Consider the following 26,350-nt stretch of genomic DNA (forward strand, 5'->3'; position numbering starts at 1 on the left):
TTGCAGCACAACAATAAGTTCTATTCGATACTATGGCAATAAAGTACACTGTAACAGCTTGTTAGAATGATATCCCGTTCTAAATGAATGCTACAAAAGTCTGATGGGGTAGCTATTGCAATACCGGTCAAAATGACCGTCCGGTAAAAGTAGGTATATGAACTCATAGCGCTAACTAGAAAGGAGTTACGGGTTTGAGAAGCTATATGCCAAAAAGTACACTTAATATCAATAAAAGCCACCAAAGGGTTTGTATGTTCTAACCGTATAACGAGAGTGATAGAGAAAACAAAACTGAAAAGGTCATTTTGACCGCTGCGGTAAACCTAGTGTTAATACTGCCACAATGATAATGTTGAAGAAACAGTTTCAGCTCGTGCCAAATTGTCAGTAGTTAATATATGCCTCATCAGATCCAGAGGCAACTCCTTATTACAAACATTTTCAACAATTTTGGTCAATAATTATTAAGAAACAGTGTATAAGTGGAAAGCACTGAAATTTAAGGCATTTGTCAAGCTGAATCCACATATAAAATGGCTTCCTTTAAAGTAAAGGAAAGCAACGCAAAGCAAGGTCATCTCCGTACAGGCCATGAAGGCCCTTGGAGGAGTGGAAGGTAAAGGCTTCCACTGTCCGCAACCTCGGCACTTGATGGGGTAGAGTGGTTAGCTCTATGCCCGGCTGCCTTTGCCCCCAGGAATTAACCTGGTACTCATTTTTGGTGTAGGCTGAGTGAACCTCAGGGCCATGTGCACCTCCGGAAGTGGAAATCTAGTTTCTTAAATTTTACGACTTCCTGACGGGGATTCGAACCTACGTCCTTCCGGGCGAACCGAGCACGCCTTTACCGCCTCGGCCAGGCAGCCCCTTCGTTTAAAGTATCTTAACAGTACTGAAAGTCTTCTATTTTGAATACAAATACGAAGATTCATGATTGAATGGAATTTCAATTTTACAGACAACTATTAGCTCCTAATAGTCTGTTAAATTGTGAGTTTACTGTTCCTTTGATTGCTTGCAACAACCTACCCTTAATCTCGTAACTCTCCTGTAAGGCAAACCTCCTTTCCCTTGGTACTCTTGTCATATACCTTCTGTGGATCTACCATATGTGACAAAACAATTGACATTGAAAGGTCATTTCATTGCATTGGTAGAGTATGTGTTCAAAATGTGCACCATAACGTATCACACATCGTTCATAACATTTCTGAAGATGATTGAACATGTTGAAGCACAAAGGTTGCTGTAAGGATACCAAAAAGAGGACATTATCTTCTCCTGTAATTCAGGAATATTCATAGATGGGTCATTTGTCTTGAAAACTAATTCCTTCAACATGCCCCATAGGTAAGCATTTGGGGCTGTGAAATTTGGGGAACAGGAAGGGTATACGAATGGAGTTCCATAAGAAATTTGGTGATTTCCACAGTGTCAGTACAGAAGGATAAGTGCCTCCTCCACAGTGGGGGCTGTTGCACTATCTTGCTGCATCCATTGTCATTGGAGGGGTAAGTTTCTAGCCTGACAAAAGCAGTGCATATCCCACATGAACGGGGGTGGTAATGAGGTCACTGTACAGTGGCGGTGATAAAGACCCAGCGGATTCCACGGAGCGGGAGGGGATGCTCATGGCTTTTGAGGGGCCATGACTGTTTCTTAATTCAGTGACTGAATAGTGATTTTACATATTGATAAAGCTACAACACACAACACAGTATTACTTGTATTACGGAGGGTTATTCCAAACATGGGCCATTGTAGTGAAGGGCTTCTTTCATCAATATGAGTACGGTAGTTATTTCTGAAAGAATATGGGTTTCCCAACCTGTTCCAATAATAACCATCCCTTGCTGCCACTCACAACAAACAACAAGGCTTTTGAAGTAATTAGCCAGTTCTGAAAACCCAGTAGTCAGCGAAGATGCGATAACAAAGACATCCTCCTTATCTAAACTCTAAATTTTGAAGTTTTGAGCCTGTGTATAACTCTCAGCAGTCAGTGTAACTATGTATGCCTACGATGGACGGTTGAGTTATAAATAGTAGTAAATTATTTGGTCCTAGGAACTTATTATTTCTTAATATTGTGACGGTCAGCGTGTTTTGGTTGCTATAACTGGAAAATGCATTTGTTTTGTGTATGTGTGTGTTCATACCACATAAATGTATTATTTTAATTCCTTTGGATTCAAAAACTAAATTGTGTAAATTATTATTATTAGTACACTTCTCCACAGGAAATATGGGTAGTAACGGGGCACGGGATGCACCAAGTGCCTTACAGTAATTAAAGTATTTACACATTATAATACAAACATTGATGTACAGGCTTATACAAAACTCTAGATCACGGGATCTTCATTCTTGCGAGAGGAACAGGAACGATCGCAAAATGTTGCATGTTGACAGGAGGACAGAGTGTTTCATAATTTTGTAGATGTTCGGTGGAAGTACCAGTTCTTGCAGACTCTTGTGAAGTGTGTGTGTGTGGAATGAGACCGTTGACCGACAGAATCACAGGGACTATCCGTACAAGTTTCATCTTCCAGATCTTCGATCTCTTCTGCAAGTTCCTTGTACTTGCAGATTTTCATGGTACTTCCTGTCAATGTTGGTGTCATTGGGGATTGCAATGTCAATAATGAAAGTTTTCCCAGTTTTCTTGTTTACCAGTATGATGTCTGGTCTGTTATGGTTGACTGTTTTGTCTGTCACTACAGCAGTGTCCCAATAATGCTTAATCGACTCGTTCTCTAGGAGTGGCATTGGATTGTACTTGTAATAAGGGATATACTTCTAAGTTAATTGGTTTTCCTGAGCAAGTGCCTGGTGTATAATTCCCAAGACATGAATGTGGTGTCTCGTGTGTTCTACAGAGGCAAGTACTGGGCAGCCCCCTGTGATATGGTCAATGGTCTCGAGATGAACGGAGCATCATCTGCATTTGTCGGATAGTATGCTGGTGTCTTTGATGATGTACTTTGTGTAATTGTTTTTAGCTATTATTTGGTCTTATATAGCAACTGCAAATCCCTCTGTCTCCCCAAACAAGCGTTCACATTGTAACCACATGCATGACACCTTCTTGTCTATGCTCTGCTGGTTTACATTGCTGTAGTATTTTCCGTGGAGGGTCTTCTCTCTCCAGGTCCTTTCTTTCTCCTGCAGGGATACTTGGTGACTTGTATGAGGGTCAGAGACATTATATGGATACAAGTATAGTGTACTTGTCAGCAAGTACTACAGCTTTATGGAGAAGGTCGTATTCTTGCTTTTTTATAGAAATATCTTCTTAGGTTCTTTATCTGATTCAGGAGCATGACTTGAAGATCTAGTACTCTTTGGCCTCCCGATTTTCATGGAAGAGTGACCCTATCCATGCATGAATTTGGATGATGTAATCTATAGGTGGTGAGCAAAGTTCTCGTTTTTCTATGCATGCTGTTTATTTCTGTAGCAGACCATTTCAGAATTCTGGACAGATCCCTGATCCCTGATATTATCAGGGTCTATTGTCTCTGGCAGAATCTCATTAATTGACCACAAATTGGACAACAGGGTGTGTTCAGAACGAACTTAAACATAAGAGATGCGGGTGAAACTTGTGTGACTCGTGAAGCACCGAGTTGAATGCAAAAGATAGCCAATGCAGTGAAGTGTTCCACTGAGAATGGTCTTCATGATGAAAAGCGATCAATGCAGATTGAAGGTTATGGTTAACCCGCTCAATTAGAGATGGTTGTGTATAATAGGCTAACGTTGTTACATGTTACCAGAATTTGCAAAATAAATTAGAGGTGAATGCTTTGGCATTATCAGAGGTTATATATTGGCAAAAACCAAAAGATGCAAAAATAGTATTAAGGCAAGAAATAGTGGATTGAGCAGTGGTCATCTTAGTCAGAAATAGCCATAAAAACTGTGTGAAACCATCTACAAACACAAGGATGAATTTGTTCCTGTCCCCATTATACTGAGGGAAGGGTCCGACATAATCTATGTATAAGCACTCCATAGGGCGAGATGCTTGATGAGATGACAATTGCCCTAGCTTAGTAGACAACATGGGCTTCTTTTTTTAAATGTTATTTGTTCGGGGCGTCGACCTATGTAGATCTTTTGCCCCCACTGGCACCATATGTGAGTAAACTGCATGTATTATGTAATGGCGGAAGTGTAATGTGTTGAATTTGAGGAAAGGAATGTTAAGGATGACACAAACACGCACTCTCCAGGTCAGGGGAATTAATCATTACAATTAAAAACATCTGACCCAGCCGGGAATCGAACCTGGGGCCACCAGATGACAGGCGGACGCATTGCCCCCAACACCGCGGGGAAGGACCAACATGGGCTTACTTACCAAACAAGATTTACACAAGCTTTAACCATTTCTCTAATTTCACCATCTGTACTCTTCCAGATCAACATTTCTCATTTTTTTTTTTTCTAGTTTGGAAGATGTCTAAATTACAAGTTACAAGTAACTAATCTCATTTTATTCGATATTGAAGATACAATAAGTAAACTCTTTCAAGATTAAAATTATTGTGTCCACCTTTTCAATACAAATATATATTTTTAGTGTTTAAATTCTACAAGAATTAAAAACACCAGTTAGGGACATGTTTCGCCCTAGTTATGGGCATCTTCAGCCTATACAGGGTAAAGCGTAATTCGCGCACTCGGGCGTCGCAGCACGACTCCTCACATGCCAGCAATAAAAAAATGTCTCTTACAAAATTTCGTCTTGCGAGTATATCCGGTAGAAAACGGACGTTGAAGAGTAGCAATCTGGCAACACTGTAACCATATGTAGGGTAACTACCGCTGTCAGCACGTTCTTGTCGTGCTGTACAGTTAGTGCAGTGGGTAGAGTTTTTTGTTGGCATGCAGGAGGTCGATGATTCGATCCTGGGTTGAGGCGCATTTTTCATCATCATCATCATCATCATCATCATCATCTGTTTACCCTCCAGGGTCGGCTTTTTCCCTCGGACACAGCAAGGGATCCCACCTCTACCACCTCAAGGGCAGTGTCCTGGAGCTTCAGACTCTTGGTCGGGGATACAACTGGGGAGAATGGCCAGTACCTCGCCCAGGCGGCCTCACCTGCTATGCTGAGCAGGGGCCTTGTGGAGGGATGGGAAGATTGGAAGGGATAGGCAAGGAAGAGGGAAGGAAGCGGCCATGGCCTTATGTTAGGTACCATCCCGGCATTTGCCTGGAGGAGAAGTGGGAAACCACGGAAAACCACTTCCAGGATGGCTGAGGTGGGAATCGAACCCACCTCTACTCAGTTGACCTCCCGAGGCTGAGTGGACCCCGTTCCAGCCTCATACCACTTTTCAAATTTCGTGGCAGAGCCGGGAATCGAACCCGGGCCTCCGGGGGTGGCAGCTAATCACGCTAACCATTACACCACAGAGGCGGACGGCGCATTTTTTATTTGCTAATTTCCATCTGACATTACCTACTGTAATACAGTAAGACACCGTTTCTGAGGTCACATGTATCCTACATTTACAACATTTTGTAACGCTGAAACAACAAATACCTGGTTAGACTAATAAGAAATAGACAGCTGAAACAAACAGGTTTCACATCTAGTAGATGAAGTGGTGCGAATAAATTCACGCCCACGACGTGGAAAAGGCGCCTTTCAAAGCTGACCAATGAAAACGATTGTTCGTCCATTTCTAGGATCATAGTATGTAAGTGCAAATGGTTTCTAGAGGACCCACTGCAATCGCTGTTGACGGTTAAGATGCCAGATACCATACCACCTGGACTACATTTACGAAATAAAAAAACATACGCCTCAACCCAGGATCGACCACTCGACCTCCTGCATGCTAACCCAAAACTCTATCCACTGCACCAACTGTACAGTACGACTAAGTTCTGCTGACAGAGGTAGTTACCCTGCATGTGGTTACAGTGTTGCCAGATTACTACTTTTCAATGTCGTTTTTCTGCCGGATATACTCGCAAGACGAAATTTTGTAAGAGACATTTTTTTATTGCTGGCATGTGAGGAGTCACGCTGCAACGCCCGAGTGCGCGAATTACGCTTCACCCTGTATAATCTTAAGGTCAAGAATTAAAACTATAAACATTGGAACTTATAGTAAACTAACTTAATACTAAATACAATTGTCTTATGCTATTTACATAGTTTACAATATGTACAGTATGAACAATATGTGCATTAACTTTGCCAGAATTTATGAAAAATGAATTAACTTATTTTATAATGACTAGACTTCCAATTGTGGATTGGATTGATCACAGCGTGTATTGGGGTTTCTCAAATTGTATTGACTAGAATTTATCACTGTGTGAGTTAGGGTTTCTTCAACTGTTATGGTCGCCTGAGTCATAAGAATTCTTACAAAACCGGAATCTTGGTTAAAGTCGTTCATGTTAGGGTTTGAATCAGTTTGAATATTCCTTTCGAAAGAAGCATGGTTATGCTTAAGGTTGAAGCGTGTAACTTGGAGACATATTGTTGATATCTTTCATTGCTTATCGGATAAAAATATTTTGGAAAATTCCGTCATTCTTGTTGATTAACTACCCATTGGTGCATATTCAATCTGGGAGGAATATGAGTTGTCTGTAACTGGATAAGAGAAAAAAACGGGGAATTAGAATGATGAATGTGGAACCCAGTACGGTAATAATTGCAGAGTGAGTGTTTATCGTATGAACTTACTTGTCTTGTCAATGTTAGCTGGGACCAATTGTTCCGGTTGTGTCTGTACAGCTAAGCTTGTAATGATTAACATCCTTGGCCTGGGGGCTGGGTGTTTGTGACATTCTTAATCTTCCTTTCCTCACACATAACATTCCACACTACCACCATTCCAATTACATGCGGGTTCATACAATATGTTGCCAGTAGGGGCGAAAGATCCACATGGGTCGACACCCCAAAATAGCATTGAAAGAAAACCTTAGAACACAAAAAACAATCTACAAACTCTTCAGGTTATTAAACTTAGAAACTAAAAATATCTTTGAAAATTAATTGTCCATCCTCCCACCAGAGGGAGTCCATAAGTCGATAGAAGAGACATCTGATGATTAAAGTTCAAACTTCTTCTAATACACAGTTCAAGGTTCACATTACAGATGCCTTCTGAAAGGCACTCAATTTAAATGTACGGAGCAGGTGTACCTCTGTTATTATTATTATTATTATTATTATTATTATTATTATTATTATTATTATCATCATTGCTGTTCATTGTAATAATCTACAACCTTGTACTATAAATAAACTTGTAACTTTCCTTATCAGGAAGCGAGGGGCCCATTTTCAATTTTTTGTGGGGGAAGGTGTGTGCAAGCATCTTAGCGTCACTACTGTCTCTGTAGACTAACTGGTCCACTGTTTTTGGATTCTGTGCAACATCATCGAGAAAATAAGGGTCCAATATTACATGACCCGACACATAACACCTGTTGGAGAAGTCGTCTATGATTCTAATAATAATGTTATTGGTTTTACGTACTGCTAACTGCTTAAAAAGAATGGTTTTCAGATACACCAAAGTGTCTCACAGGGGTTTTTTTTATGTAGAAGTAAATCTACTAACTTGGGGCTTCAATACCTTCAAATACCAGTGGACTGAGCCCAGAATGAACTTGCTCAAAAAGCCAGCGTCTTAACCGTCTGAGCCACTCAGCCTAGTGTCTATGATTTTTGTTTGGTGGTGTCAGTTCTTGGGTGCCCTTCATTGACATAAGACTACTGTTCTTTAACACGAAGCAAACTCGACCCATTCTAACGCTCCACTCCATGTGGCCATAAATAAAATGTTCCATGTTAAATATTTTCTCCTCTGTATGTATGTATGTATGTATGTATGTATGTATGTATGTATGTATGTATGTATGTATGTATGTATGTATCTTTTTAAATAATTTATTAACATTATGCTCCATTACAGAAAGTAATACTACATGCTTGTATATAGGCGTTTGTCCAGAACTTCTTATTTCTCCACCGGCCAGTGGCCTACTGAGTTTATAACACTTCAACAATGTTTTTTTGTAAATTTTTATATTTGGCTTTACGTCGCACCGACACAGACAGGTCTCATGGTGACGATGGGACAGGAAAGGGCTAGGAGTGGGAAGGAAGCGGCCGTGGCCTTAATTAAGCCCCAACATTTGCCTTGTGTGAAAATGGGAAACCATGGAAAACCATATTCAGGGCTGCCGACAGTGGAGATCAAATCCACTATCTCCCGGATACAAGCTCACAACTGTGTGCCCCTAACTGCACAGCCAACTCGCCCGGTTCAACAAAGTTCACCTCTCTCAGAGTTGAGTAAGTTACTCTCCCAAAGAATATGGTCAACTGTCTGATGATTTGTTTCACCACACACTCATGAAGGATCTTCTGTTATTTTGAACCTAAAGAAGTATTCACCAAGTTTCCCATGGCCTGTTGTCATAGCCGTCATATGATGATTTAGGTGTAGTTTAATTTTCAGTCTACTCCGTACATTAGGAAAGTATGATTTTTTAATGCTTCTGTTTGTAGTATTTTCCCACTAGCTCTCCCACAATCAAATAGTTTCCTCCCTCAGGTCTTATTTGATTGTACAGATACGTGTTTGATTGTAAACTACTTCTAAGTCCAGGTTGTTTGCAGCTTATTTGGTCAGATGGTCTGCAAGTTTATTTCCTTCACTGCCAACATGAGCGTTGATCCATGTAAAATAGATGATCCAGTTTTCTTGCTGAAGATATCGTAAAATACTTTGTATTGTGCTTTCGGTTGTTTCATAAAAGATCCAAGATTATTTTACTGTCAGTGTGTATTACAGCAGATTTTTCATGTATGTTATCTATGTCTTGTAACTTCTCAAGGGCCTTCAGTACCGCAACTTGCTCAGCCTGATTGTTTGAGCATCTATTATATAATTTGAACCCAAGTTGGTGAGTTAGTTCAGAGTTGATATATGTATAGCTATTCCAGACCCGACACCTGACACGGTATTGCTGCTGTGTGTATACAGCTGGACTGTATACAGTACTTCTTCCTTTTGGTCTTGTATTATTATGTTTTCAGCTGGATGAGGCCAATTTTTATACTTCTTTGTAGAGTCAATTTCAGTGGTATCTCTCATGCATTTAATTCTTCCTTTAATTATATTGGAATAATTTGCAATTTCCAAAAGTTTAATATTAATTGGAGTCATTCTACCTAGTATGCATAATGCTTCACGTGACGTCGTTCTGAAGGCTTTGGTAACTTTAATATTTACTACCCTCTGTACTCGTTTTGGTTTGTTGACATTATGGTTTGTATTTGGGGCATCTACCAAAATAGGAACTCCATATGAGAGTAATGGAAATGTTACTCCTTTGTAAATGTTACTGATTACATTGGAATTCAATCCCGAATTAATTTTAGCTGACTTTGACAAGATGTGTGTAATTTTTGTAGACTTTTCAGCTATATGTTGTATATGACTATTGAATGTGAACCTGCTGTCGATTAATATCTACAAATATTCCATTAAATTAGTCTGATCTTGTCATTGTTGAGATATATGCTTAAAATCTGTGGGTTTCTGGCTTTTTTCTAGGCACCAGCATTACTTGAGTTTTATTTATGTTGAAAGATAGTTCATTTACTTTGGCCAAACTGGATATTTTCAACATTTAAATATTGTCCTTGTTTTAAGTTTGCAGTGTGTTTTCACCTCTAATGAGGACCAAGATATTATCTGCAAAAGCAATCACTTTAGTGTCCTTCTTGTAGATTAGTTTTAATAATGAGTTGTACTGAACATTCCATAGACCAGGTCCACAGGAAGATCCTTGTGGGCATCCTCTGCTTACATTCCTTTCTATCTCTAAGCTGTTAATGGTTAATATACATCTTCTCTCATTTAAGTAACTTTTGATCAAGCTGTAGAGGTTCTTAGGACAACAAAATTCCTTTAAGGCGTTAAGAATCCCAGGCCACCAGTATCTATCAAAGACACCTTCTACTCCAAGTTGATCATAGCGATGCTGTCCTTATTTTTCAATGACTCCTCTATGTAGTCCTTGATGGCCATAATTGGGTCTACTGTGCTGGATTGAGGCCTGAACCCGAATTGATTTTCGTGTAGCATATTATTCGAGTTTAAGTGATGCATTAATCTATTTATAAACAGTTTCTCCAACACCTTCGCCATTATATTGAATAACTTGAGTAGTCAATATTTGCTTACATCTTCTGAGTTTTCTTTACATGGCTTAATTATTGGGATGATTTGGCTTCTTTCCAATTTTTAGGAAATATCCCTGTTTCTAGGCATTTGTTGTACAGTGCAGTTATATACAAGAGTACTATGGTGAAAAAAATGTATTACTATATCGCTTGTCATCCCATCCTCTCCTGGAGCTTTCATGCAATACATACTCTTAATTATTGCCCTTATTCCTTCTTTTGTAAATGATCTGTCATCATCTGTGTTAGGTTGTTGCATTATTTTGTTTTTAACACTTCTGTGGTATTCACCGTCTGTTTTATCATTATCTGCAGGTGTAAAGTGATCCATTATATAATTCATTGTGTCAGCTAGACCTGTTGTACAGGTTCTATCTGTTTTCTCAAGTGTGGACAGAGTGTAGGTGTGTCTGATTTTTCTGACTGCTAATTTGTACACAGCATTCCATGGATTAAAAGATGAGGTAATACTACAGAACTCTTTTCAAGATTTCGTTTTCTCCTGTCGATTGACATTCTGATATTACCATGGTTACAAATTTATTTATACAAATATCTACAGTACCAGTTCGACTCTTCTTCACACTAGATGTAAACTACCAGGATTCAATCTTGTTGCAGCTACCTTCCATAAAAACTATGGCATCTCTACGCACGTTCGAAATAATATTGAGCAAGTAAAAATTCTTGACATCAGCTCTGATAACATTTTCACCACCAGGATTAAAGTTGCAGATTTGGAAATAGTAAACATTTACAAACCACCATCTTAACCTCGGTGTAATGAAGCCATCAAGAATGTAAATCATCCAGCAGCTATTATGGGAGATTTCAGCAATAGGAGTACTTCCTTGGGGTATGGAGATATTAATTCAGATGGTCTTGGTGTGTTAGAATGGTCTGAAACAGAAGATGTTTTTCTTGTGTACGATGCAAAAGAGAGAGGTTCATTTCACTCAGTAAGATGGGAGAAGGACACCAACCCAGACCTCTGTTTTGTTTCAAGGGACGAGCATGGAAGACCTTTACAGTGCAGCAGGAAAGTCTTAACCAATTTTCCCCGAAGTCAGCATAGACCAATTCTTCTAAAAATTGGCATTGAAGTCCCAATAATAAGATCAACACCTGTACCTCACTGGAATTTTGAAAGAGCAAACTGGGAAGCATTTACTAATGGGATGGATCACAATATCCAGTCGATTCCAACCAAACTGGACAACTATAAGTGATTTGTTAGTTTAACATGCTCCATAGCAAAGAAACACATTCCCAGAGGATTTAGAAAAGAATATATCCCCAGATGAATAGAAGATGTGATGAGCTTTACGAAGAATACCGAACAGCAACAGAACAGAAGTTGCTGATGAATTATTGCAATGCCTAGATTCTGCCAGAAAAGATAAATGGAACTCAGTGACAGCAAGCATGAATTTCCAACACTCAAGCAGAAAAGTATGGACTCTTCTTAGAAAACTTGGAAGTTGTACTCCCAAATATATTAATAAGAGCTCAGAGGTATCTCCAGTAGATGTAGCTAAAAGAATCATCAAAATATCCAAAACACCAGAAAATGTCAATAAAGATGAATAAAAAACTCAAGAAAGAGCTAAAAACCAGGCTATTCTCGACTGAATCATCCCCCCAGTTCTCAGGAGAATTCACAACTGCAGAAATCTCAACAGCTCTAAAAGAAATAAAACCAGGCAAAGCAGCAGGAGTGGATGGGATAAATCCAGAATTCCTGAAACATTGTAGACCTAGAACTCTACACTGGTTAGTTACGTTCTTTAATGACATCTTAAGAAGTGGTAGGCTTCCATCCTTGCCTAAGAGAACTAAAATATTTGCCATTCTAAAGCCTGGAAAAAAGTGGAGATAGTCCTGAAGATGTTCTGAACAGTAGAGGAGCAAGAACTGATCCTTGGGGTAAACCATCGTTTAGTAAACAGGGCTTACTCTTATTGCCGTTTAAATGTATTTTGAATGCTCTATTGCATAGCATGTTGTTCAGCAGTGTTGCAAGGTTCTTACAGGGAATGATCTTCAAGAATTTCAAAATCATCCCTTGTCGCCATACTGTGTCATAAGCTGATGTCAAGTCCACAAAAACAGCGATGGTCTTCTTCTTGTCTTGAAATCCATTCTCAATGTGGCTGGTGAGTGCCAAGACCTGGTCACAGCAGCTTTGGTTAGGATGGAATCCTGCATGTTCAGTTGGTATGTGTTGGAAGGCTGTGGTTGAGATTCTGTTGTAAATCATTCTTTCCATTAACTTGTAGCAAATACTTAAGAGTGCTTCAGGTTTAAGGACCCTCTTCTGATTTCAACTACGGTTGCATCTTCATCAGATAACTGTTTGATGATCAGAGCATCAATTGAATTGTTTAGCACGACAATACAAGTCCATTTTGTACTTCCAGGGAAAAATAGTTTATCTTTAGTTGGAATTCCTATGGGTTTGTTCTTGAAGATGTGAGGTTCTTGTAAGAATGCTATGTCAATTTGTAATTTCATGAATAGTTGTACAACATTTTGTGGGGCTGCTCTTGAATGTTGCAGGTTTATTTGTAGGCATCTTATAGGTGTCTTTTCAGGGTAAGAGTTGTGCATCAGGGTTTTGTTAGTTGCTCAGGCCTTTAATAATCTGTTTTCTTGATATTTCCTTAAAACTGTATGTATGTATGTATGTATGTATGTATGTATGTATGTATGTATGTATGTATGTATGTATGTATGTATGTATGTATGTATGTATGTATGTATGTATGTATGTATGTATGTATGTATGTATGTATGTATGTGTGTGTGTGTGTGTGTGTGTGTATGTATGTGTATGTATGTGTGTGTATGTATGTATGTATGCATGCATGCATGTATGTATGTAAAAAGAAACTGGAATGTTTCCATCAGCAGAAACTTAGATCCATCATGAACATCAAATGGGATGACTACATAAATCAATGTCACAGTTATTGACAAGGTGCATATGAACAGCACAGAAACCTTCATCATCACTCATCGGCTTAGATGGGTTGGTCACATCCAGCATATGAATGATAGCAGACTGCCTAAACAACTCTATGGTGAGATTTGTCATGGCAAAAGGTCTCAAGGTGTTCCTTTGAAACATTTTAAAGACCAGCTTAAGAAGATGAATAGTACCAACATAAATGCTAACACTTGGGCAACAACTGCACAAAACCATGTTCTTTGGCACAAAGCTACTACAGAAGGTGTCTCACTTTTTGAGCAGGCACACTGCAGACAAGAAATCGAAATCCATGAAAAGCGGAAAGTACATCAGATCCAACTGTGTCCTCCACCCACCTTTAGATGTGTGGCCACATGTTTCATGCAAAGATTGGCTTGATCGGTCATCAGTGACATCTCCACAGAGCCAACAGACTTAAGAAGAATTGCAGGAGAAAAACGTATCCTCTGAAATAAGTAGCGGCGGCCGTCGCCGATTTATGTACGGTATGTATGTATGTATGTATGTATGTATGTATGTATGTATGTATGTATGTATGCCCCTTAGTCCTATTTTCCGGTACAGGGTTGGGGATGAGGTACTATGTTGTATGTTTCTATGGCTGGATGCCATGAAACTGGGTAAGGAGGTGGAAGGAATCGGCTGTGGCCTATGAATAGGAACTGTCTTGCCATTTGCCTGGCAGTGAAAATGGGAAACCAAAGAAAGCCATTCTCAGGACAGCCAATGGTGGAGTTTGAACCCACATGTCTCCCAAATGCAGAGCTTGTCTCCATAGTCCTTGTACACATTAACACACATGGCCACTCCACTCGGTACCTTCTCCTCTGTTCTGAGAACTATAATTGCAGAAATTAACACAATACTGAATTCACAATACAATATATCAAACTATGAGTATCATATACAATTAAATACTTTGTTGCAAGGGAAATTTGTGTCATTTGTTTTGCCACATACTATAGGCCCTACATAACAAACATAACTGCCTATTCCTCTCATAGCATTTTTCAGTTCTTTGTTTCATTATGTGTAATTTAATATCAGTGTATAATGGTCATCAAAATTCTAGAATTTCTAGAATTTCCTAATACATTTTAACTTGTCTTTCTTATTCTCAGGTCCTTCGTCGTATATCAGACACAGAGAACTTACGTGCAGGCTTAAGACAAGCCATTAGAAACCAAGATATGGCACTAAAAGTGGCTCAGACTCGACTATCTAATCGCATGTTACGTCCTCGTGCAGAAAATTGCCGAGATCGTGCACAATATGGGTAAGTATTTCTTTGTCTAAAATTCTTTCATAATAAAGTTGAAATTGACTTATACATAGATCAAGGGAAACTATTCAGTTATATATTACATAGAATTATGCACAAATAAGACTTAATTTTTGAGTGATTACTGACTTTGAAAACTTTGGAGAATTTTCATTACTACATTCAAAATTATGAGGTGACACATAGTCAGTATGATGAATCCTCTTGGCCGTTATTCTTGGCTTTCTACATCAGTGTAACTATCTCAATGTCAGATAGCTCCTCAATTGTAATTACGTAGGCCGAGTTGTCAATCTACTGCACATATATTTAAACAGTCGAATCTGTCCTAACACATCTATTAAAGAAATTATTTGAAATAGTTTATGTTGGGTCCACCTTGTCAATACACTTTTAACAATTGAAAATTATTTGTTCTATCATACCTGCTTCAGGAAAAATATGCATTTCCATCATCAGTGAAGTCAAATCAAGAAATAAAAAACCATATAACACTATATTTTAAATAGTTTCTTTAATAGATTTAGACAAGTCAATACAGGATCAAATAAAATACCTATTATGGTTAAGTTTAACAACCTGTCCTAACAGACACCCTTATTCAGCAGACACCTCCCTATATGGTCATTTTTTCTCGCAACCGATTTTATTTTATGTAAGACACTTGTTAAATTAGCCTCATTTAAGCAGACACCTCAAAGTCCGGGCAGAATGCAGGCTTTCCTTCCAGCTGCCAGATGATATTTATCAAAACATGAATTTCATGTTGAAAGATTTATCTGTTTTGTCACAAATTCAGGGCATAAATCAGAAGAATTAGCTGATGCATCAACACCATCCTTCTCCTTTCCCTTTATCCAGCTCCTGCTGGATTGGAGCATTTATGGTGCTTCTCCTCCTTCTTCTTGCCTTCCACCATTTGTCTTTCATCATTTTGTCCCAATCCATGTTTCTTCTTCTTGCACTCCTCTTTATTTGAATCAATTCACCTTATTCTAGGTCTGCTCTTGCTCTTTTTCCCTCAAACAACATCTCCATCATCTCTTTTGGTATTCTTTTCTTCTCCCTCCTTCTTACATGCCTAAACCATCTTAGTTTAATCCTATTAATTTTCTCATTTAGGTTTCCCATTCTGACCTCCTCTCTCACATTTTCGTTTCTCAATATGTCTCTCCTTTCTTTCCTAACATACTTCTTACGTATTTAATTCTGCTGGCTTGAATTCTACTCTTTTCCCTACTTGTCATTTTCCAGATCTCAGATGCAGACACTGTCAGTTCCGAGGAAAAATGTCCATTATGAGAGATGTTTGCTGAAACAAGTTTCTAAAAAGTAATTAAACACTTTATTGGCAAAGAACATCCACTTTAAACATAAGCACATATATATATATATATCTATCTTTATTTTGATTATTCTAAATTTCTGTTTAAATATCTCCATGCGAGATAATACAATTGTACATCCTTTACAAACATTATAGGTTTGTGAAGTAATCATTAAGCTTTGTCTATGCAAATTTAGCACAAGTTTTCTTAACTGCAATATTCTCAAAAAGGGAATTTATTTATTATTTATTTATTTATTTTATGCCTTTGTATGTGGCGAAGTTAGGGCTCACGGCCCTCTCTTACACTTAACCACTGCGTACAGTACATAATCACATACTTTGGTAAAATAACATTAACAGTCCCTAGGAGCTACCTAAATTTATGGAGTAATATTATAACAGATTATAATTGTTATTTTTAATGATTAATATTATCTAGCCTATCTACATCACCTAAAAATAGTTCTAAATCACACTTGCACTCATACACACTAACATTGATACAAGCTGGTCACGTATTTAAGAGGAAATCTCGACGAGACCGTTTAAATGAGACTGTTGAAGTGCTATTACGTATACTGACAGGGAGTGTGTTCCATAGCCTTGCCCCAGACACTTGGAAAGAGTGGCTGTATACAGATGAATGATTAACCGGTATCATAAGGGTAGAAGTTGATCTGGTGTTATGTCCATGGATAGATGAGAGGAAGTTGAAATGTGAGGATAGGTATTCAGGTGTAGATTCGTTCAGAAGTTGAAAAATTAGTGTCGCAGTATGTAAATTCCTTAGTTGATCAATTTTCAGCCAGGATAGCTTCTCATAATAAGGGGAAATATGTGTCCTAAAGTTCAATCCTTGCTTCATTGATAAAACTTCTTGTTTTTCTTTTGCTTCACTATCATCATAACTTTTTGTTCCTGATTCAGGTTCTGTAACACAAAAATAATTTTTATTCAAAATGCTCCTTTTGTACAACTAGTGAAGGCTGCTGGGTATAGCTATAAATATTTATGAAGTGAAATGAATTAAATAATAGCTGAAAATTTAGGTTACAAGAATTAAAAATTGTGTATCATGAGAAGATAATAAATGATAAGTCGAGGTGCAAACAAACGTACCCTATGATACATGCAACACACAATTACTGTACAACTTGATAACACAGAAAGCTTACCATAAAATGGGTCCTGAAGTCATGACTGCCAGTTGCCCTCAAGATCGTTACTAATTTCAGATGAATTCAGACTGAACTACTCAAAGATGAAGAAGAATATCAGACGACCCTCAGTCATAAGACATACAATATTTAAAGACATCGTTAAGGATGAATGTAATAGAATCTTGTCGAGGACTGAGGAAAAAAGAACATCACATTGGATGACAACAGAAAATATAAAAATAGTGAAGAGCTTACCTGCCAAGCCTTCCGATTTACCCAGAAACTTTCCGTTTTTTAACTCGCCTTCTGGTTTTTTGATTTATTTTTACTTCCTATTTTTGACCAATATAACCTCCAGTATGGTCAATACTCTTTACCTAGGATGAATTCTTATGGGCTTGTGTAATTTATGTGACCTCATTTTCAAGCGTATTTATTTGATGCTTTATTTGGCGAGTGTATCATCCGTCGCCTTCATGTATTGTATTTCCCGCTTACTACAGCAGCGTGTGTGCTGTTCAGCAGGGAATTCAGGACGGCAATCATCCTATAAGGCAGAGAAGGTAGAGCGCACTAGCGACCTCTAGCGACTTCATTAATCGGGACAAAAGAGCTAGTTTTTTATTGTGTGGTTCGCACGCTCGTTTCTGTGCATAGTTTCATTGGAGTTGTAGGCCACGTGTTTTTTCTTGCGGTTCTGTGCTTTTATCCCTGACAAAGTCGTATGTTAATAATGTACAAGACATATTGATTTGTTTTGTATGTGGTAGTTTCACATATTTCAGTGCTTTTATGTTCATTCTTAGTTCATAACTTTAATGACTTGAATGTATTTTAATTATGTCGGTGACAGTTTCTGGTATTTTCTCTTCACATTCCGACTACAAAACATAATAAACCTTATCTCCAAGTGTTCAGGGATACCTATAAAACTGAATTTCTGTTTATTTTACAGTCTAATAAAGGAAACTATTATGCATTTTGTTCTGTGTGTTGGTGTGATATAAATATCTTGCATGGAGGGAAGACTGATATTGTAGCTCACAGTGTCACACAAAAACGCAAAGATAGTGCTAGCTGTCTCGAGAGGAACAAAAGGCGGGAAGGAAGATGATGCAGTCACTTGAGCAGAATGTTTGTTCATGGCATTCATTGTCGAACATAACCTTGCATTGTCTTGTTCTGATTACGCAGGACTATTGTTCAGAAAGATGTTCTCAGATTCTGACATTGCGAAGAAGTATGCGTGTGCTAGAACAAAAACATCTGCCATAATTAATTAAATGGCCCGTGACGCAGATGGTAGGGTGATTCAAACTTTAAAGACTGAACCTTTTGTGATTTCAACTGATGGTTGCAATGATAAAGATAGTAAGCTCTATTCTATCATTGTCTCTTTTTTCAACAAAGAATTGAAGATGACTGAAAATCGTTTGCTATCCATGGAAAATTTGGAAGGCAACTCTACTGGTATTAATATAGCTAATTTGCTCCTGGATGTTCTGAAAAGATATGACGTTCCAATGGCAAACTGTATAGCTTTCAGTGCAGATAATGCTCCTGTTATGATGGGAAGAAAAAATGGTGTTGCTGCCTAACTAAGAGAGCAGTGTGAAAACATTATTAATATGGGATGCCCATGTCATTTGATTAATTTGTCTGCCATGAAGGGTGCAGACTCCCTTCCTGTCAAAATTGATTAGATGCTAACTGATATTTATTATTATTTAGACAAAAGCTCGAAGAGAAAAGATCATTACAAAATGTATCAACTTTGTAACAAACTGATGTTAGAAAAATATTAAAGTATGTGTGTACATGCTGGTTATCCTTAAGGAAATGTTTGGAAAGATTGATTTCAGAGTGGAAGCCACTGCAGAGTTTTTTAAAGGATGAAGTAAAACAGTCCATTGGCACAGACACATCTCTGAAGTATTTCCAAATTCCCAAGCTAAGGGCACATGAAGATACAGAAATGGAACGTGGTCCTTGTGTCAGTAGAGCACAAGACCAAGCTTCTGTTATTTCTGAAAAAAGGAAGGTGGAGAGTAGTTTATCTCCATCTGTGAAGAAAATAAAGGAGCCTAGTTGACTGCCAGAATTTCACAAGAGAAGAGACTATTTCTTTTTCTGTCTTCAAACTTTAATAAAGCATTTTGCTCATTTCTCGCATTTATCATTCCTACTTTTGAGAAAACTAATAAAGTTCTTGAGTTGCAAGCACCTCACATTCATGTCCTAAGATCCATGCTGGCTGCTGTGTTGAAGGGCATCCTGTGTAGGTTTTTTAAGCCAGTGGTTATAAAAAAATTATCCTATAGTTTTAGAAGTGGTCTATCACATGAGAGAGAATCAGAAATCTGATGACGATTTAGTAATCGGCTGCTCAACATCTCATCTTGTAGAAAATCTGGCACCTGAGGAGAAGAAAAACTTTTATTTGCAAATCAGGAACTATTTTATCACAGTTTGTGATTATATTATTCATAAATTAAATTTGAATAGTGATGTTTTTGTTAATGCTGAAGTAACTCAGATAAATTCTTTGCAGCCTTCTTCCTTCAATGACATACAGTATTTTGTTTCCAAGTTTCCTGTTATATTGCCAGTGAAAGATGATGAAGATGATCAAGAAGCAATGGATGCATTACAGTGCCAGTTTTGTGCTCTCCAAGTGGAGGATTTACTATAATCTGTTGTGCAAAAAGAAAGAGTAGATTGTTCTTGGTCTGCTATAGGGGATATATGAGGTGGAGATGGGTGTTTCAAATATGATAGAATCATAAAAGTAATGCTCTCAATATTGACAATCCCACACAGCAATGCCAAATGTGAAAGATTGTTCAGCCAGGTAAAAAATGATGAGGACACAATTCTGATCATGACGAAAATCTTAGTAAGCTATTGGTTGTCAAATCAAGTCTAAGTGGAAAGTGTTACGAGCAGCAGTATGGCAGTGCATCGTTGAAGAGGGCAAAGTTAGCTGCCAGTTCAATGCTAAACAAGTAAACACAGCAATCTCTGTTCCTACATGTGTATATTTTTCACCATTTGGTAAGTTGTAGTCACTTCTTGACTTATCTATGTAAATGTTACTATTCATATGTATGTGTCATAAATTAATGAGAATGATTATTAGGTTCATTTTCTTGTAATCATTTTTATGTTTTTTTAGTTTAAGATTTTAAATGTAATGGTCAATTTGCATTGTAACTATAGATATGTATGCCTTTTTATTGAGACTGTGGCACAATATACTTGATGAAATCCAAGAATTAAAAAAATCTTTTTATTTTTTATTTCTAAAAGTTAGCAGGTATGGAAGAGAAAGAAGGAGGGAAGTCAAACTTCTGAAGGATAGGGAACTCATGACTCTTGAATGGAGATTTCCAGAAAAATGTTTGCAAAATAAGCATCGGTACTATAACAACATCTGTACTGACTTGGAAGAGGAAAACAAAAAAGGCAACATGAGAAAGGTCTTCCAACATGTATCTACCTTGAAGAAGGAAGTTTCAATCAAGAATTGGAATGGTCAAGGATGCTAATGGAAAAATGATTTATGATGGTGAGGGGATCAAACAGAGGTGGAAAGAGTATACAGAGGACCTGTATAATCAAGAGATAAAAACTGACAATTCATTGAAAGAGACTAAATTTGATATGGAATCTCTTGTGTTAGAAGATGAAGTCCCTAAAGTTATTTTTGCTAGTTGCTTTATGTCACATCGACACAGATAGGTCTTATGGCAACGATGGGACAGGAAAGGGCTAGGAGTGGGAAGGAAGCGGCCGTGGCCTTTATTAAGGTACAGCCCCAGCATTTGCCTGGCGTGAAAATGGGAAACCACTGAAAACCATCTTCAGGACTGCCGACAGTGGGGTTCGAACCCACTATCTCCCGAATACTGGATACTGGCCGCACTTAAGCGACTGCAGCTATCAAGCTTGGTCCTAAAGTTATTAGCATAATGAAAGGCCTCAGGAACAGATGGAAATGCAGATGAAATATGGCTAGCAACAGAAGAAACATCTGTTAAAATTTCAACTGTAATATGTCAACAGATTTGGTTAACCTCAACTTGACCCACAGATCGGAAACAGTCCCTTTTTCATCCCCATACTCCCCCCCCCCCCCAAGAAAAGGAGAGATCTGTTGGACTGCTCCAGCTAACTTAACACACAATAGCTCTAATAACACATGCCATCAAGGTGATACTGAAAATCATACTACAAAGATTATAACCATACATGGAGTGTGAAATATCCACTACTGGTTTTCGAAGAGATAGATGAACCAGAGACATCATTAGTGACATGTATTGGATGATGGAAACAGCAAAGGAATACCAAAAGGAGCAGTACACGTGCTTTACTGATTACAGAAAGGCCTTTGATAGCGTAAGTCATGAGATGTGGAATGTATTCAGACAGATGGGCATACTTGAACATTTCATTGTCCTGATGCGTAATCTCTACTTGGGACAAGAAGGCATCGTTAAAACTGAGCATGGTAAAACAGAATGGTTCTCCATTAGCAAAGGCATAAGACAAGACTGTATACTTTCACCTTACTTGTTCAATCTGTGCCCTGAGTACATCATAATGAAAGTTAGAGGAGTTAGAACATGGGCCTGTACCAGAATATCAATAAGACCAAAATCATGACAACAGGTTTACCATGAAACATTCTGATAAACAATGAGTTAATCAAAGAAGTTAATAGTTTCTATTTGTTGTGATCAACCATTAGTGAAAGTGGCTCAAACAGCAGGATTCAAAAGCCTGGATAAGATCTTCAAGTGTTCAGATGTATTTTTGCATATGAAAGTCAGAATGATTAAGTCTTTCCCATAGCTACATATGGTTGTGAAAGCTGGACTATACTTGATGGAGTGTATCCATGTCAATGATGGCTGCCCTTGTCTCCGAGACCCCTCCACCTTCCCCTTTCCAATGAATCACAGCATCTCTAATCTTCGTTGTATGATTTTCAGTATCACCTTGTCACAACAGCAAAACAGACGCAAGACCGAATACTTTACAATGACGATGAGACTATTAAATAGGAAGCATATTAATGCATTTGAGCTTTGGCGTTGGAGAAGGATATTGCATATCCCTTAGGCAGCCAAATGCATGGGTCACTCAAAAGATCAAACCAGATCTGTCTCTTGAGGCATTCATTACAAGATAACAGCTGTCATATTTTAATACCACATGCCAACAAGATAATATATTGTCTGAGACCCTTATCTTTGAGGGTTCAGAACTTATCCTCTGTCTCTTATAAACATTACTGAACATTTTCTAATTTTTGAGGTCTTTTTGCACTCTCTCACAACCCTGTAACTCATAAATTACTCTATACAGTATAACATCACATGCAAAAATCTGCATCTGTGATTCCAGTTCTTTACTCATATCAGTTATATATATCAGTCAATATGTATATATAAATTAAGATGTTTCTTTTTTAGGTATAATCTGTTAAATGTTTTCTTTTTCAAAATTTCATTTATTAATATTTTATTATTTATTAAGTGTATGACATGAAATCTACATATATACAGTTGAATAAATTACAATGACAAGAAAACAATTTCAAATCAGGATGTCCAGCCCTTCCATCCACTCCAACGCTACCTCTGATGGAATCAAGAAATCAGCCCAGCTACCTGAGTGAGCACGCAGCTTGCAGCTGCAGATGATGTGAGCAATGGTTTGCCATGGTGCAGCACACCCCCTGTGGGTTGGGGTGGTAGAATAACACCCACGGTATCCCCTGCCTGTCATAAGGGGTGACTAAAAGGGGCCCCAGGGGCTTTCAACTTCGGAGCTTGGGTTGGCAACCATGGGGCCCTTAGCCGAGTCCTAGCATTGCTTCTGCTTATTAGTGCCAGGCTCCTTATTGTCATCTATCCTGTCTGACCTCCCTTGGTCAACTCTTGTTCTTTTCCGACCCTGGCGGTATTAGAGCACTCGAGGCCTACGGAGTCTTTCATTGTATGCCCTTCATGGCTCTTGTCTTTCTTCCGCCGATACCTTCAATTTTTGAAGTGTCGGATCCCTTCCATTTTTCTCTCTGATTAGTGTTATACGGAGAATGGTTGCCTAGTTTTACTTCCTCTTAAAACAATAATCACCACCATGGGGCACCACAGTCGCCTTCCGGTGCTGTTATGCAGTTCCACTTGTAGAGTGAGTCCTTGCATCTTCCATAGCCTGTCCGAACTCGGTTAAGAGTGACCCATGCCTGTGCGGAAGACGAAATCCACTAGCAATTTGCACACCAGAAAACATGTTGTGAAGGGACAAGTCTCTGTTAAAGATCCCAATGGTCTTTTCAATTTTCCACAGCATTAAAGTTGTTGTGAGGCATGCCAGCAGCATCACACAACAGTGGGTGGCCTGACTTCAACCTTTGAAGATTGAGCACAGAGATGTCTTCTTGTATCGATAGTTGGTGTTTTTTTGTATATTTTACAGTGCTCACTTAAGAGGGCGTTCGATCTGTGGTATTATTATTGTGAGCAGTGGGAGCCAAGAGACTGGCATGAATCTGATTGTACCCAAAATAAGGCGCATGCTGTTGCTTAGCTGTGTATTAACATATCGGGTAAATGGGCTATTAAGCCATATAGGAAAACAATACTCTGCACTGGAATAAACCACATCAAGAGCAGAATGTTGTAGAGTGCTTGCTGAAGATTCCCAAGTTATCCTTCACAATTTCTGCAGAATATTGTTTTGAGTTTTCAGTTTCTTAGTAAGTTCAGTAGATGTTTCTTGAATGATAAAGTGCAGTCCAAGTTTCATCATCACCATCATCATCATCATCATCATCATCATCATTAGTGTTCCACTCCAGTCACCCGGGTATGGTTAATTCAAGGTTACACCTAGATATTTAGGAAACCAGATATGACTAAGAACTCAATTGCAGAAGCTTATGTTCAATTTTGTGTTAGCCAGTCATTTATATAAATGGAAGCATGACACTTCTGTTTTACTTGCACTAGGACTAAGCTTCCATTTCTTGAAAGAGTCAAAACTGAAAAGAAATGGCTTCCACTATAACAAAAGAAATTGGTTTAGTCATTCCTGAAATTACTCTCCATATACAAACAAACAAAATTTCTCTCTTCATAATACAGTAGTATTAATGAGCATGCCCCATGACCTAAGGGTAGTGAGCCTGCCTCTTACTTAGAGGCTCTGAGTTTGATTCTTAACCAGGTGAGTAACCTGAATCCGAGTATGGTTCGAGGTTCGCTCAGCGTACATGAGAACTAATGAGGAGCTATCTCATCATAAGATAGCTGCCTAGGTCTAGGGAATCAAGAATAATGGTGAAAAGGATTCATTGCCCTGCCCACACATTATCTCTTAATCTACAAGCCTTTAAGCTGAACGGCAGCTGGTTGGTAGGACAAGGACCATCAATGTTTTTTTGTTTATCTTGTAATAAGCAATTCATTGTTTTTCTCAGTTGCTGAGGATATACAGAAATATTCTCTTTGTGCAATGTTATTGGACTAAATTTCTTATTTTATGCAAAGGATGCTAAATAAGTTTTCCTTTCAAGTGGCAGAAAAGTATTCAAAATGCTTTCTTTTGCAGGTTGGTGGATGAAGTAAAAACTATTACAGAGAATGTAGCTGCTCAGCAAGCAGCTCTTCGGCGAGTTGAAGATGGTCTGAGTGGCTTATTTAAAGTCCGTGGAGACCTAGAGCGGGAGATCATGGTAAAGAGAAAGAGCCTTCAAATTGATCGTGATCGTTGTCAAGAAATTCGCTCCCATTATCCATCTTCAACAGCACTGTCAGGTTATGCCTAACTTGTAATTAAATGTTATTTCTAAGATAACTTACGATGCTTTTTTTATTTGAAATTAAGAATCACTCAGGTCCAAATAATTGTTGTGAATGTGAATTATTGTGCGTTGTGATGTCGTGTGATACTGTGATGCTAAGGTTACATGTTCCCTGAATTTTTACTGTTATAAGAAATGTGTTCCTATGATGTTATAACCACTTCTTTGTTATACTTATACAGTGTTGAATGTTTTTAAATGTATTTATTTGTTAATTTATTTAATATTTACTGTATTGTGATACTTGACAAATAAATTTACACATTTATTAAATGGGCCAGTACTGTTCATTTACAATGGCTGGTCTTGTTTTGCTCTTCATTTATATGAAAATGTACACATCTGTGTCAAACAAATTTCTCAACATCAGTTGTTGATTGTGTCTGAGTATTCAATTATTTCCTGACTAACAATCTACTTCACAGATTACATTTTATGTACAAATTTTTACATTAAACATGCACCCACAAAAATTGCACTTTAATGAATGGAGAGGAATGTGGTTGGTTTTGACAAAGCTTGCATGCTCATCATTTGATACCTTCATTTCTGTGATGGTCTTGTTCACACACTTCATTACTGGCAGAGACAGTCCAGCTTCCAAGTAAGAGGTTTGAGGATTCATATTTGTCACTTTCATTATTTATGTAAGCTGGTGTTGTCTCAAATGGTAAGTCAGAGTAGGGCCGCACAAAAAGGGGAGCAAGGAGGACATGTGTTGGTGGACCTTCGCAATTAGCATAGATTCTGGTGAGAGAGGTTTTAATAAACCGTCCCTCACAAAGAACCGTATAAGATGCATTTTAGGAGACGAGAAATTGAATTGTGTTTCTGTTTTTTGATAGAACATGAACTAGTATCAGAATTGTTAAATATCTCAAACATTATAGATGATTTTATGACAGTCAAAGTGAGAAAATTCAGGATGCCAGTGATACTGAATATATTGGATGACTCAGTAGCAACTTTTTTTTTCTTGAACTTGTGCTGGTAATTAAATGCCTGTTAGTTATACCTTATGAAACATCTTACAGCAAATTTTACATACACATAGTCTGATATAAGCATCGCTGTACAATGAAAAAATCATACTAGAGGTAGTTAGTAAGAAAGGCCCATCTTAAAACCACTGTACCTTTTATTTATTTTTATGAAATATTACAGTACAGTACAAACTACATCCACCCCTATAGTTATCTCAGGAGAAGTGCGTATCTGTTTGGCCCAAGAGGCCATTTTCTTTTGAGAGAAAAGGGTGGTCGACATGTTAAAGGAGATGAAATAGGTTGCGAGCAATTGCAGACATGTCATTACACCACTCTTTTGTACAGTCTTGTCACATCAAAATTGATACAAAAGAGTTATTTCTTCAAATATGGTATAAATTCTTGTTGAAATTGTTGTTGATGTTGTTTGGGTCATCAGTCCATAGACTGGTTTGATGCAGCCTTCCATGTCATCCTA

At 38.1% G+C, this 26,350-nt stretch overlaps 1 protein-coding gene across 1 annotated transcript in view; it reads left to right on the top strand.

Moving 5' to 3' along the window:
* The window catches only part of Tektin-A (Tektin A), an 84,244-nt gene extending 59,252 nt beyond the window's left edge, over window positions 1–24,992 (top strand). The window contains exons 5-6 of the mRNA XM_067151924.2: window positions 14,360–14,514; window positions 24,634–24,992. Coding sequence (XP_067008025.2) covers window positions 14,360–14,514; window positions 24,634–24,850 — 372 coding nt within the window. The 3' untranslated portion in view covers window positions 24,851–24,992. The remainder of the gene's footprint in view (window positions 1–14,359; window positions 14,515–24,633) is intronic.
* The last annotated feature ends 1,358 nt before the right edge of the window (window positions 24,993–26,350 follow it).

This window comes from Anabrus simplex, chromosome 7 (genome assembly GCF_040414725.1).
Source record: "Anabrus simplex isolate iqAnaSimp1 chromosome 7, ASM4041472v1, whole genome shotgun sequence".
Taxonomy (NCBI): domain Eukaryota; kingdom Metazoa; phylum Arthropoda; class Insecta; order Orthoptera; family Tettigoniidae; genus Anabrus; species Anabrus simplex.